The sequence below is a fragment of the Pleurodeles waltl genome, chromosome 4_1 (genome assembly GCF_031143425.1).
Source record: "Pleurodeles waltl isolate 20211129_DDA chromosome 4_1, aPleWal1.hap1.20221129, whole genome shotgun sequence".
NCBI classification, from domain to species: Eukaryota; Metazoa; Chordata; class Amphibia; order Caudata; family Salamandridae; genus Pleurodeles; species Pleurodeles waltl.
In genome coordinates this window covers 601,775,288-601,790,744 of record NC_090442.1, presented here as the reverse complement: position 1 = coordinate 601,790,744, position 15,457 = coordinate 601,775,288, and the positions used below count along the sequence as shown (strand labels likewise).

Genomic DNA, 15,457 nt, shown 5'->3' with positions numbered 1-15,457 from the left:
TTTTTCAGCTAATTAAGAGACATCTACATACAATACTTCATCTTACCTTTATCAGTTGTAAACCCACATGTCCACTCAAATTTAATTAAAAAAAAAAAGTTAGCCTTGAATCTGGTTATACTGTGCATTTACTTCCTCAACTACTTTTGTGATACAGCACATAAGAGTCCTTACCTGCCAGTTCTGTTTCCATGAAATGACTTTAATTAATTTGTATTTAGATTTTTTTGTAATGATTCTTCTGTGATTTGGCTTTGCAAACAAAAACATCCATTATAAAGAAAATAACATGCAAAATACCTGTTGAATGAAGAGGTGGATCCTCTTAAGAAGAGCGTGTTTGCTGTGTGTGGTAGACACTTGCCATTGGTACAGTAGAGCTATAAAGTATAAGACTTCACAGGCAACTTAGGACCAGTTTGCAAATCACTTTTAACCGATGCAAGAATCAATACACGTCATTGCTACAGTGTGGTGGTTTATCAACAGTTGCTGACTGCCTGTCATTTTAGAGGTGACCACACCTAAGCCCCGTATTTGTGCTGTTGTCTGCAGGGCCCTTAGGAGCTGATCTGAAGGCTGTAATTTTACAGCCTGAATCCTGTCCTCAGCATGCAATAATCCTGTAGCATTACCTCATCAAACTGCCTCACACTGTCAGGCGTGGGCACCGCCAATCTCAAGAGGAAGGGCAGGGGGAGAGAAGAAGGGGAGGATGGAAATTAAAAAAGAAATAAACTTACCTTTACTACAATGCCGCTGTCTCCTGCCGCCTCGCTCGTCGCTCCTCTTCCCTCTATGTGGTGTCCCAGCACTCACTAGGACACCAGCACAGCTCCCCAGCAATCCTGGTGCTGCTTTCATACTAAAGCTAGGGTCAAAGGAGTGTCAGGATTGGTCTGAGCGGCTTGGACTGCTGCTCAGACACAACACTGGGAACTGTGCAGTTTCTCCAGCTCAGCTGTTCAACACAGCAGGGCTGGAGAAACCTAAGTGTGCATGTGTGTTTGGCTGGCCTAAAACGGCCGGCCAAATACACATGCACCGTTAGGTGCCCTCTCTGCTCCTCCGCCTCCCACCTCCTGTGGCCCAGCCCCGTCCTTCCATTCACATGCTGGCTGAGCCAGTAGCAGAAAAAAAAAAAAACGATTGTGAACTACCGTTTTATTTTACTGGTGCTGGCTCAGCCAGGGGGGAGACTCCTGCACACTGCACAGAACAAGTGATAAACCCATTTGTAGTCTGGATGGGCCTTTCTGAGGGTACCCTGCATCTTCTCGCTTCAGGTTCTCCAGCGGTGCTGCTCTCCGTGCTGTGGCGCCCTCAGTAGCTCATCACTGCAGACAATATGCCCTCCGCTCCACTAGTTCCACTTTAGGGTCAACCTCTGGTGGGAAATGCAGTGTCTGGAGCAGGTGAGCTGGAGAGTGAACATAGCCTGAAGAGAAACGTTGGTGGTATGACACCACATTCTGGGACTTTAAAACATGAAAATATTACTACAAGTTCTTGTGTTTTTTATTTTGTTTTTGCTTGGCTCGGGGCTACTCTGTATCTAAACGCTCCCAGGTTTGGCAGATAAAAGGGAAAGGTCGCAGGGAGGTGAAAAGATTACCCTCTAGGAGCACAAAATGTGGTTACATGGGGGCTCTGTGATCAGAACTTAAGTCCAGAGTTAGCCACTATAGTTAAACGCACGTGCTTTGCAATACAGGAAACATTTTAAACAGGATATTCGCTCTTTTTTTTTTTTTTACTTTACTCAGTAAATTAACTTAAACGCAAGTACAACATTTCATGTGTGCAGTCAATTTAATAACGGCATTGCGACTTCCCCAAAACAGCATAAATACTGTGGAATTGTTTTAACAAAGTTTTCTGCATAGCACACTTCCAACCCGCCACAACTTCACCCATATTAACAAGCAAAAGGCTGCAATGGTGAGATGTCCATATTTATGGCAACTGGGCCCAATCACGTGTGTTCTTTATTACACAAATTAACATTGTCTTTGCATAAATTAATGATATCCGTTTATTTATTAAAGAATGACGGTCCGGAATCTAGGATCCCTCTTAGAAGATGGCAACTGTAATGCAAAAAAACAAAGGTACGCACAAACAGAAGGGCCGCTAGTTGCCCCTGCGACTTAAACAACCATTGAACATAAAGAGATCAAATATTATACCCTGGTGTTTCACAACATAGATGCCAATTCATGTAAACTTCTTAGCATGCTCTTGAATGCCATTTGTACAGGGCTTGATATGCCGTCAACAAATTAAAAATGAACTCAACCTAAGACACTAAAGCTACAACGTACATTTCTAAAGGAGAAACCTGGGCCCAGCTCTTTTCCAAAAGTCAGCGTCCAGCACCAACATGGAGGCCCTGGCCGGAGAACCATCCAGACCAGCAGGGGGAGCCAGAGAGAAACACCGAGAGAAGCTGAGCACGACTTCACCCGCTCCTTCACTAGACACACAAACATGGCGTACAGAGTGCAGAAATCATACAGCATTTGTTTCTCTCAATAGTTTTTAACTTATAGATGAATTCAACAATGACGATCATCAAATATTTTTTTTCTTGGAGTGTGTTGGGGATTTTTCCTAACCACCAACCACTCAATGGCTTGGGTATATGTCTCACACCTTTATCCCATCCTGAAAGTGCTAATTGCTGATCAAAGAAAAGGAGAGACCATGGCTTCAGTGGAACGGGATGGGGGCGAGGTGGGCAGCCGTTAACAAGAGTTTTATCCTTTGGAAAACATTTAAGAATCCTTGATGTGGCATACTTGTGCAGTTTGTCATAACCATTCCCAAAGACTCTTTGGGGCCTGGTTTTACCCTTTCCTGTAGGAAACGTGTCTGTAACTTGTGAGTACCTTATGAGTTCCAACATATATGAGTCTTAGAAACAATTTAATATTCTTGATGCTTCGGACGGTGCCAGGCCAACTTTGAGGACATTATCATCCAGGGACATGCAATGTGGGCTGATTAAGGGGTAAAACACATTTTGCTCTGTACCAGTTGTCATTGTTTTCCTATGACTGAAGTGATAACTTCTGACAGACTGAATTTAAATAAAGATAAATAGCATTAATTAGAACGTATGCAGAGAATATGTCAATCAAATAATCCAATTTTAAAACAGTGTAGGAATACTCGTTTTTTTCTCCAAAACTAGGTAATAATTCTGTTACCCTGCCAAGAGAGTGGTCCTTTCTCATAGAGTGACTTAAATAAATTTGAGTGTGCTGCTCGCAGCACAGTTCACAGAAAAATATTAATTTACAAAATAACCCCTTGCTCATATTTACTATGACAAATTAAATTCTTAAATAAAAAAGAAGGCTTGACTTTTCACTCCAGTTTCAGGTAGCTTGGCATAGAGTAGTTGAACATTAAATAATCCAGTTTATAGAGATCAAACAATTGCGCCTGGTGTTCTGAACTGATGTTCTGGAAGAACTCGGCTGTCATTTCATCAGTAGTTCTTGTAGACTTGGCAAAGGTGGGGAACTTCAAGAAATTGCCTACTCCCGCCAGCTGCAAGATGTAGTTGGAGTCCTCTTCCAGCGTCTCATATTTGCCTATCAGGTCATAATGGATGTGGCAAGGGTGGCACAGCGAGAATACAGTCTGCCAGTGCTCATTAAAAGGTTCTTCTCTTTGGGTATGAGGGTCTATCAGATAGGCTACAAACTCTTCAAACTTGACATCGTCACCACTGCGCACAGCCTCCTGGGTGGCATTCTTCCTCTGCCGCCTGATGATCTTTGTTCCATACCGCTTGTGAAAGGAGGTATTATACTTTTGGGTGAACTTATTTCTGTAGGCTGATACTAGCCTCTCAAAAGGCTCACGGACAAAGAGAAACTTCATATAGGTTTTTAAGCGGTGGTTGATCTCCGAAATGCTATATTGGTTGAGGGTTTTCAGGTTTCCGGCCACATGCGCCTCGTTGGCTGGTATTTCCATGGGGTCACTGTATTTGCCCCTTCCAGTAAGCACCATCATGACTCTCTTCCAGTTTGTACAAGCCACTTTGGGCACATAGCAATAGATCATTTCATGGTCTTCATCCACCACTAAGTGCTTGAGGTCGTTTGGTGTTAAAACACGCCTTTTCCTGCTGGAGACACTATTGGCTCGACAGGTGTCCGTTACCTGGTCCCTCCTTATCTGATGCATTACTGCAGTGCTGGAGAGCTCCAACTGTGTAGAAAACATATAAGAAAACTTAGTACAGTTAAAAAATATCTGTATTATTCTCTAACACAATTCAACATACTGCTGTAAGCAAGAGATTACATTACTTTTATTACTTGTTGTGGCTTCAAATTAAACAAGCATTTGCAATGCAATGGATCTCGCTTTTAGTCAAGTTAAAGCTATTAGCATTGTAAACTCCTAACCAAACTTTTCTTGGCACATAAACTGAAAGTAAAACAGTTTTACATAAGCGAGTGCAAATATCCATGTAAAACAGGGTCGATGTCATGCAAAACACTCTACTGCTGCCTAGGAAATAAAGAGAAAAAATAGTGCAGAAACCATAGGGAAAACATGGAGCCTTGTATGTTTTCAGTAGTTGGCCTATGCGCTCGAGGCAGGCTAAACACAGGAAAAGGCATGAGGTGTGCATGCCTTTCTCTAATTAAATCAAGCTAATTTTAAAAGTCAAGACCACGAACCAACCAAACTGATGGGCTTGACATGGGCGTGGTTAAAATCCCAAAGAGAGATTACAACAGGGACGTAGCGCTTTGCGCTCAACCCTAAAAATTGAATATTAGATAGTGGTATATTAGCTCATATTTGATCTTGCATGCCTTGTGTTTTTAAGAGGACGTCACATGTAAAATATAATATCACCCTTCCCCTGTCCTCCTCCCTTTCTAGAACCTTTAAACATAACTGGGAAAACCAGGTGAGAGCTGCTGTCCTCTGGTGCTGTGAGCTATGTGCCGCATGTGAGGCCTTGATGCATAGATCATACTCCCCTCACCTCCTCACATGAGAAAGTAAGTGAGGGGATCACTGCCACCATCATATACAGCACACAGAAGGTAGGTCTGCTGACACTTATGCTGACCTCCACCAGGTGTTCAATGGTATCATCATGGATTGTGCTTCTTCCGCATAAACTATTTAGTCTTATTTAGGTTTTCAACATAACAATCAATTCAAAAGCAGTGCAAACACTGGTACAGTGAGTTACAGTCATGAGGAATTAGAACTTGTGCTTTTATTACACAATGCACAGAGAGAAATCTCAGTATCCAATGGCTATGTCAATAAACAAGTACATTCTCTACATGCATGTGATATAAGAGATAGCCATTCCTGTTACCCCAGGAAATGTGCATGTTAAACCAGTACTGATGATACTATGTGGTTGACTATAGGCCAAGGGTGCAGCCCATCCACCATCGAGTCAGCCCCTAAGCGTGCATCTGTGGCACTGAAGAAAAGGAGTCTGACCAGATGACTTTGGGTTTTCAAGAGCCTGGTGTTATTACAATACCTATTCTCAGTGTCACTGCAGTAGGTGATATTTCCAAGCTACTGTTCCATCTTTATGTAAGGTCTTTAAACCAGGTGAGCCCAAATATTCTCTTAGCCAGAAGCAGAATAAGACCTGCTACATCTTTTTGTGAGCTTCAGCAATGCAACCGGGCAGTGTGTCTAGAGTTAATGTTAAAGGCTGCATAGTTCTAATGTTATAAGACCTTGGCCCAGAGTGTACTTGAGCAGATCCTAGCAAGATGGAAAAAAAAAAGCTCCTGCAGCTTTACAACAAGTACAGTGACGTATTATTGATGTATCAATGTAAATTATATAAAATTATCTATATGTTTAGCAAGAAGTGATTTAATTTGATGGCAAATAAATTAATGTACTAATCAGTTGCAGTAACGAACTCTTTACATCAGGGTAATATTGCCGCGCCACTGGGATTATCATCCAGCGAAGTTGTGTACATGTAGATACATGGTAATAATCTATCTACCTCTTGGCTTCAGAGCTATAAGAAACAATTTACAGGATCTGGGTCAGAAGTGAACCGTTGAAGGTATTGGGTCTGAAAAAGAGCAACATATCAATAAGACTATGGAGGCCCATTATTTTGAATTTTTCCGTAGTCAACAATGGGTTGTCTGGAACGATCATTGCAAACCTTCATAACATCAATCTAATTGTAACAGTTTGCAAGCCAGTTCATGTTGCAAATGTTGTCCAGGCTGACCTGCCTTTAACTAGGGATTTTTCAGCAAACACATGCTTAAAAAGTGGGGGTAGAGTGGAATTATGAAACCTTGGGTGGGTGGTATTGTGCAATCTCTAGGCACCTCAACAAACTTTGGATCGATATGGGATTCATAAACATTTTGCAGAAAATTTCCCAATCTGTATACACTTGTAAGTACACCAAACTAGCCATTTGTGTAAGGAAATAGGTTTTGCCACAGTGAACAAGAACATTTCAATGGACCAAAAAAAGGACAAATATTGTGAAAATACACGTTTTTGCCTAACCTTGGGTTGTCATTGGGCGAAAACCTGTCTCGTGCAGGAATTATTTTCCAAAGCATGCTACTGGAAGTTCATGAGAGGCATGGATTTCCAAGACGTACGCCTGATAGAAATAGAGTTTTGTAAATGACAAGAAATGCATAAATCTGAGTCAAGGGTAGACCTAATTTTATGATTCTCTTTATGATTTGGACTTCCCTTAAATGTATTTTATGGCGTTTCTCTGTTTGACATGACTGGCTGGCAGAAAATCAATTAGGAGTTAATGTATAGGTCACTACACGTCCGCAAAAGGGTGGTATATTGAATTATTTATGTGTTCTGTACATCTTGCCCCACTGCCCCTGTGCCTTAGCACAATAATCGCCCAATCTATTAACTTAAATACCATCTAGAACAAATGAAAATGGGAAGCTGGCTGTGGTAGGCAGATCAGAGCATGGCAACCCAAGGACAGCAAAATAACTATCCATGCAGAGGAACGTCCAAAGGTGGAAGCAGATCAGAGAGTCAGAGGGACACCGTTCAACTGCATGGTAGGAAACCGGGTACCTATCTAGAGTAGAGGACTTTGACATATATCTGCCTGATTCTTAATACTTCTCAGGAAGATTTTTGAAGATTCAAATCGAATAACCCGAAGCCCAGTAGATCAAGGATGATCAGGAGAATATCTTTAGGTGCAGCTTGGGGAATCTTATTGACAGCACATATATGGACAGCTCCGAAAATTATCTATGTCCCTTGCCCCAATTCCCTAATACAGGACAGAAGCCCAATAACGTAATTGCTTGAAGACGTAGGACAACAAACAACCATAGAATTACTAAACAACACTAATTTCCTTCAAATAGGATTTTTGACAGCTCTTTATAACTCAAATGCACCACCCGAAAATCTCAGAAAAGGAATTTTATTTTTTCAAAATGTTTTCCTAATCAACCATACACAAGGGAGCTTTTTGAAAAATACACATAATCTTCTTTTAACACAATGCAGAACCAGAACTTGATCAAAGGCCTGAGATTTTGAACAATACACTTTCAACTTCATTCTGATTGCAATTACATGAGCCAGTTGTGTCTTTGATGCTTCTTTTTTTTTATTCAAATCATTTTTGATTCAAAAACATTATAATTAAGTTTAACAATGTTCCTCCTTAAGTTAATGAGCACATATTTGACATTTCTATGAATTGTAAATGCAGTCAGACTTATCGTGTAACATGGGTACAATTGGGAGAAACTGTGTAAAAAAAAATCGAAAAGAAAATTGCAATACAGAAAACATACAATAGGTTGCATGGCTGTGTTTATTTGTCGTACATTGCAGAGTGTAGAGCATATGCCTCCGTTTGCTAGGAATGAGTGACTGGTTTTCACATTAGTGCATGCAAGGGCCCAGTTTTTATATTTGGTGAGTGAAGGGCAGAAGAGAACGAAAGAGAAATGAGGTGTGAGAGAGGGGCTAATTTGTGAGTGAATGCAGTGGAAACAGTGTATCTTGGCACTGGGAAGCTTTCATGATAGTTTCAGTCTTTGTAGCCATAATTCAAGCGAATTCTGCAATTTCCTCTTGCTGCTTCGGTCTGATTTATTCAGTAGGAGGTAGTCACATCACCTGGCAAGACCTATGCAAGATCACTATTTCTGGTGATATAGTTTCTCGTGATTTTCCAGTTACAAAGTGCAATTTTAGAGGGAACTGTTAGTAAGCCAAGCAGACTAACTCTTCATGTCTGATGTAAGGATTTGTGAATTGGTCACAGTGCTTCGAGTTGGATGGGTGCTCAAAGTATAGCTTCTAGTTCTTTTTCTACCTGGTTTCAAAAAGGGTGGAAAACTTTCCTTGCCTAAGGGGACAGAGGCCCTTTATCTACTTGAATTATCTCTGTGGATATTTTGTTATTGAGAGTGGATTTCAGGATTATTTTCCAGCGCTGGCCTGATAAAGGAGTTAAAGTAGGTAAGGAAAAGGGCCTGTTCTGACTACAATTTCTGTTTGGTATTCTGAGCCTTAATATTTATGGAACTGTACGATGTATTGCCCATTATGCATGAATTATATTATTGTTTCTCTGCCTGACAGGAGAGGGTAACCAGATCTGTTGTGTTTGTACTCAGCTCGTTAAGGATGATTATAGTTGTAAAATTGTGGATTTATTAGATTATATATGTGATGGAGTTTGGCAGATCAGAGTGGGAACCTTCCCTTCGGATATATTTACTGCTGAAATTAGACCTTAGTTAATGCTAATATTCCTGTTTCATATGATATTACAAGGCTTGCCGTTCGTGTTACTTTGTTCAGTAAATGTCCTATTCACTTTTAAAATCCTGTCAGTTGAAGAAGAAAGGGAGTGGGGGAGGCACATTGTGTAAAACGTTTAGGCAGGCCCAGTGTTGAAAGTGACGAAGCACTGCCCAATTCCTGCTTCAGATGATGCATTTGAGCTTCTAGAAGATCATGCTAACTAACCAAGGCGGGCCCTTGTGCAGTCAGAGAAGCATTTCTAAAAGTTGTCTGTGCTGAGTATTTTGAAATTTGTTTTGATAAAATGTACACTATATAAATGAATGATGCATGGGTCCTGTGGCTGTAAATATGGGCCGGACCCCCGAACAATTGGCACCGATTCACTTAAAGCCACAGAGAGGGGAAAGGCAATCACAAACTCTTTGACCACCAGTAAAGACTCAGGGCAGACCCATTGCCTTACCTTTAGCTCCTCAACAGACCCCTGTTCATTGCTAAGCGCTTTAGGTGGGGCCAAGTAGTAAAAACTACAGAACGAATGGAGATATGGCACTTCAGCCTTGTTTACGTCTTCCTGCTGTCTCTGCTTCCATGACATTGAGATGAGCAGCAGCGAGCGCAGTGCCAAGGGCGACAAGTGGCAAGCCAGGGGCAGCGTCCGCTCACTGACAACCACCCTCTGAACTGAAGCGGGCTCCAGGGGCTGACTGTATTTTTGATAGTAACACTGATTGAATTAGAAACAATGCCACTGTCCAGAACGTTCATTTCCGGTTGTCATCACATGTTGTGTTGGGGGGGACATCTGCAGTAGTGGAGAATGTGTCCGATCTGGGGCCATGAGATGCTGGTTCTAGTTGAACTGTTGCTGGACCCAGTTGGTGCCTGCAGGCTTGTGCTCCCTTGACTAACTATCACTAATAGAAAAACAAGGAAGTCTACTGCGTTAATTAAAATACCAAGCAAAACCATTAATGGTCAGTAGACATCAGACGCTATTCTACTACTCAGTCCGAATCAACTGGAAATTATTCCAGATCAGTAAAGTAAATGTCTAAAACCCCGTGTGCTAGCATCTGAATTCGGTACAGTGCATTTTAATGATCAACTGCACCTTCCACACCTTTTATTGATTTTAGTAGTGATGCTGTGCGGCACACTTTTTCTTCCTCGTGAGTGTTACCTGCACAAGTGAAAGTCATTGGAAAGAGCACGAACCCTGATACAAAGCCGCGGATGAACCTATACCCTGTAGCTTAGTTTGTATCTCATCATTACCGCTGCTTAAAGGACAGGATGTAGCGGGCGAACTTATAATGTTGGGATTCGATATCCCGCCCGTTCATGTCTATATCTCTCCCTCCCTCACACCTCCACACACCCTCCCCAGCCAGACAATCTGTTGTTGCCGCGACAATAAAATACTCTGTAAATGAAGTCACCGATTGGACTTAATCAGACGCCTTTGTTAACAGGGTAAAAAGGTGATCCTGCCTGTTTATAGGATGAACAATTTGACTAATGAGTTCTCTTTAGGGAGGGAATTAACTCAGCAATTATATCCAAAGAACAGCGGAAAAAATAAAACTGAGAACTAATAGGCATCATGTGTCTCTTGATTGCAAGTAAATGTGAAGCTTGCCACTGATGTGGAGGAACACACTCTGCCGGCCTCGTGGGGCCTTTCTTGTCGACCAATTGACGTCCAGCAATTTACAGCCCTCAGGTGCGCAGAAATGTGCTTCTAGAAGGGAAATCGCTCTAATGAGAAAAAGAGGTTTTTGGCTACTCGGGCACAGTGGGGGACATAATCCCAGGAATGTTTGCTTCATGGTCAGTGAATAGTTCAGTTTGAAAATGAAAACGTGCATGGAGTGTTCAGGGCAAGGGCATTGTGGGCCGGTGGTCCAGCATCTGCCGAAGCCAGGCCTCTTTTAATACACCACTGATTTCAGTGTTTCTGTTTTTTGTTAAAGAGCAGGTGTTTTGTACAGGTTAAGATGGATTTTTTTTTGACAGAGCTGGTGTCTTGTCCAGGTAAAATGGATGGTTTTTTTAAGAGCAGGTGTCTTTTTCAGGTAAGACAGATGTTTTTTTTTTTGTTTTTTTAAGAGTGGGTATCTTGTCCAGGAAGACTGTTTTTTTTTTTTTTTTTTTAAAAAAGAGTGAATAACTTGTCCAGGTAGATGGACGTTTTTTGAAAGAGGGAGTGTCTTGTCCAGGCAAGTCTGATGTTTTTTTTTTGACAGAGCTGGTATCTTGTTCCGGTAAGATGGGTGTCTTTTTTTTAAGAGTTGGTATCTTGTCCAAATAAGACAGATTTATTTTGAGAAAGAGTGGTTGTTTTATACAGGTAAGATGGATGTTTTTTGAAAGAGTGGGCGCCTTGTCAAGGTAAGATGGATGTTACTTTGAAAGAGCAGGTGTCTTGTCCAGGTCAAACGGTTGGAATTCAAGTGTTGAAGATGGAAGGGTGTAGTGTTTTTGGGCCACTGGAGCCCCACTACCCAAGGGTGTGGGTTTGCCTCTCACAGTCACTTGCAAATAAGCAACATTTTTACAACTGGTAGCGTTGTAGTGATTACTCCATTGTGCTAGGACCGGTTAAAACACACTAATCCTGAAAGCTCAAGAAAAAAACACAAGTGACAGTGATGGACTTTATTCTTATAGAAAATAAGGCCAACCACTTTAGGAAAGTGAGAATTCAAGTTTTTATTAATTAAAAAACAGAAGCAATCTATTAATGATCATACTATAGAAGGCTGAAGTGCGTGTTTTGGCTTCTTTTTTCAGGGTCTCTTTTATCCCTTCCTAAAAATGAAAAACCTCTATCTTCATGGATACAAAAGGCATTCAAATTTAGACCTATAGAGACTTACACAGTTTATATCTGGGTTTACTTGACACGATTTTACCAAGCACACTGAGGCATTTTTACAAGCAATATTTTAAGATTCTTATATTTGTACTGTCTGTTATTTTTTACTAGTTCTGCATCTTGCTAGTTATCTGGTGCTATATGCAGCCTAGTCACAGAAGTCCTCTTTCATGGGAAGCCTACAGCTTGTCGCTCCTTTTAGTTGCAGAAGAACTCTGAGCTTGGTGAAGGCCCCATTCCTGACTTTTAGGAACCTTCAGGAGGCAGAGGGGCAGCTGACCCCCCGATTATGTAATATACTGGCCATGCCCTGACAGAGGAACTGTCTCCTCCTATACCTAGTTTGATGGTTTCCACACACTGTGAAGTGCTGGCAAATTATGAGCAAATGAATTGTGCAATTTATCCTGCAGCTTAGGCGGACTGAAATAATTTTAGGCCAGATTTATCAACACTTTGCGCTGTTGCAAAGTCACCAAAGGTAGCTTAAACCGGCACAAAGTGTTGTTTTCTACTATTACACACAAAACGTGTATCACACTGAAAATTTGGCCACAAGTATCACAAAGTAGTGTCCCAAGGGGTTTGCACATGGATGTTGCCACGCTACCACCCATGGTCTTTGATGTAATGCCCTATTTACTAACAATGGTAGACAGGGTTTTGTGCCAAACAATTACACATCTTCCAGGCAGGCATCAAGTAGGAATTTTTTTTTTATTTCTCCAAATTTTTCAAACTTTGCATGTGTGTTGCACTGTGTAGCACGCATATAAAGTGGGAACAGTCTTAAAGTTAGTCCAAGAATACCGTGGTTTTGTATTAGAAGGGTACCCTTACGCTACGAAACCTATGCTAGACTGACGCACTAGCCTTAGCCTTAAGGTGCAAAGGTATATGCGTGGTTCAAGACTTCCAGGTTGTGCACTGATTGTGCGCCAGCACATGGGAAGAGGCCAGCACTACCTAATCTTTGTAGATATGGTGATGTCCGTCTCGCTCCCTTTCTTGCAGCACAGCAACTTTGGTTGCTGCCCTGCGTAAAATAGTAGTACATTTTAACATTCGTGTTCAATCACGAGGAGCCCTGTGTGTCTTTGCAATGAGCTCTTTGTTAATAACAGCTCTTTTTATTCAGCACACATTACCATGACTACTGTAATGATCATGTACTACACAAACGGGCCTGATTTATAAAGCCCAGGGTTGAAAAGTTAGAAATGTGCTAATGGAAGGTTACCCTGATTGTTGGAGCACATTTTAGACTTTTTAGGATTCACAATGAATCCCAGGAGTGTTTAAAATATATTCTACTATCGTAGATTTCCTGGAGCACTACAGTGTGTAACTTCTAAATATGCAGATTTTCCTCCTGAATATATGTGGCACAAATATACATTAACACATCTGTTTTCCCTTCACAAGGCAATTATCTTGCCGTCCAAAAAACTGCTTCTGCTACACACCCATACGATGTGTAGTGTTTCCTCCCCATTCCTATCCTACAAACACTCCTTTTACTGGAGCAAACTTGCAAGATAATAAGCTATTTGCAAGAGTTATGTACTGCTAGTACCCACAGTCTCCGGAGTTTGTGTGTGTTCCCTTACTTCTCCATTGTAGCCCACTCTAAAGTACTAAGCAGTGCTTAATTCGAGCCGGTGGTTTCTGGTGCTCAGCACTGGCACTTGATTGTCAACACCAGCGTTCATGGCAGTCTTCCAAATGGTGGAGTTGTTTCTCTAATTTAGAGAGGAACATAACAACAGTTGCTTACAAATTCAGTATTCATTACAAATTACTAATATGAGCCGCCCAAGCTATTCGTAGAGCTTTGTGGGCCTGGAATAGCCTGAATTGTCACGCTGCAGGAGTGTGATGGTTAGCAGTTGTGTTGGTACTGTCATTGCCAGTACTGGCAGGGGCAATATGTGGTATAACCTGCAGTGGCCTCCTGACAAGTGCTCTGGCAATTATGGGGGTTATTCTAACTTTGGAGGAGTGTTAATCCGTCCCAAAAGTGACGGTAAAGTGACGGATATACCACCAGCCGTATTCCGAGTTCCATAGGATATAATGGACTCGTAATACGGCTGGTGGTAAATCCGTCACTTTTCCGTCACTTTTGGGACGGATTAACACCTCCTCCAAAGTTAGAATAACCCCCTATGTCTTTTACAAACTAAGCACTGGTACAAAGAAACCGGTGCCACCCACTAAACTTAAAAGTGCAGCAATTGCCCAATTGACTTATTCAAAGGTGAGGTTTCTAAAGTAAGATCAGTTCTGTCAAGTAGGAGTTGACTTGTCTATGGTTGTAAAACAACAACTATCCCCCCAATAGACAAGAGGCTGATTAGGAGTTTTATCTACAGAGGGATACCGCTTGGCCACACTTTGAATTGACTGATGTTCACAAGCCCAGAATTACCAGGTACAAGAATAATGGCCTGGTTTTTAAGCATCTGGTAAAAATTAATGTAGGGGCAAGGGCTGGGGACTGAGACAGAACCCTGCCCCCACAACCTTCTGCAGCACCACTGGTTGAGCACACAATGCTTTCCATTTGTCACAGGAGCCTGCACTGCCCTCTGATGGTCTCCACAGGCCCATGACCCATCAATTCCCATTCTTAGCCTTACCACCTGCTTGTAGCTGATTTTAAATCTGAGTGGAAATGTCCACAGAATCTGAAATAATCTGTACAGTTTCGCCGATGCGTGTTTTTTACATGGGTGGCACTGACTAACGAGACCACTCAGGTGCCAGCTATAAGTGTTTGCAATCTGAACTCTATAATCTGACTGACTAGAAGGTATCCTAAGGTTCCCCCTTTTGCTAACTGCAGCCTGCATGTTTGGTTACAATCTATGGTAGTTTCTGTTGTGTCCTCCCGAGCCCGGTAGCATGCACAAGAACACACCCCACATGGAACTTGTAGTTAGCATCTTTACTGATCAGTGCTCAACATTCAACTGAACTCTCAATATCCCAATAACCATTTAGACCACACCTTGACATCTCCCAGATTGATTACGGAATTTCCTTCATAAGTCCAGCCCTAGTCACAGGGTCCTCACATGTACAGTTCTGAGACACTACATTTTCCGCTTTATTAAATAAAAAGACATAAACAAAAGGTATAAACAAATAACAGCATCACATTTCTTCGATCAACCATCTAGGTGCTCGTACAGTTCAGCCAGACCATGTGGTATGAAGTAGTTGAGCTGTACCTGGGATAGACCCCAGAGGTACAGGGTCCAATGTTTGATCAGAGTCTTCAGGTGAGGCAGTTTCCTATGAATCTGTAGGTATTGATGATTGACAAGACGGATGTATGAAATGGGATGAGTCCCTTGTGATGGATTTGCCAGGACAATGTGCCATTATCATATGTCCCTTTCATGTCACAACTTTAAAAGGTTCAACATCAAAAGGAGGATAGGTATTGCACTTTTGCTTTAGTTTGACAAGAACCAAATCACCTTTATCGAAAACTACCCCTCAAGTTTGACAACATTGATCAGCATATGTTTTCATCTGATGCTTCCGAGCAGTGTCAGTAGCATAAACCAAATCAATATGTAAGGTTCGCTCAGTGGTCCACTGTGGTAGTTTGGTTGTCATGGCTCTCCCGAAAATCAGAGTCATCAGGACTCCTGCCTGTAGTGGAATGAGGGGTTGACTGATAAGCACATAGGGTTTGGAATAACGCCTGATTCAGATCAAATCTCTCTATCGATGAATGTTGAATCGCCCATTTCGGGG

At 41.8% G+C, this 15,457-nt stretch overlaps 1 protein-coding gene across 3 annotated transcripts in view; it reads right to left on the bottom strand.

Moving 5' to 3' along the window:
- Positions 1-1,793: 1,793 nt before the first annotated feature.
- Positions 1,794-15,457, bottom strand: part of CHST11 (carbohydrate sulfotransferase 11) — a 484,533-nt gene continuing 470,869 nt past the window's right edge. For all 3 annotated transcript variants that reach the window (XM_069229006.1, XM_069229004.1, XM_069229007.1), the window contains exon 3: positions 1,794-4,227. In XM_069229006.1, the coding sequence (XP_069085107.1) occupies positions 3,373-4,227 (855 nt within the window). In that variant the 3' untranslated portion in view covers positions 1,794-3,372. The remainder of the gene's footprint in view (positions 4,228-15,457) is intronic.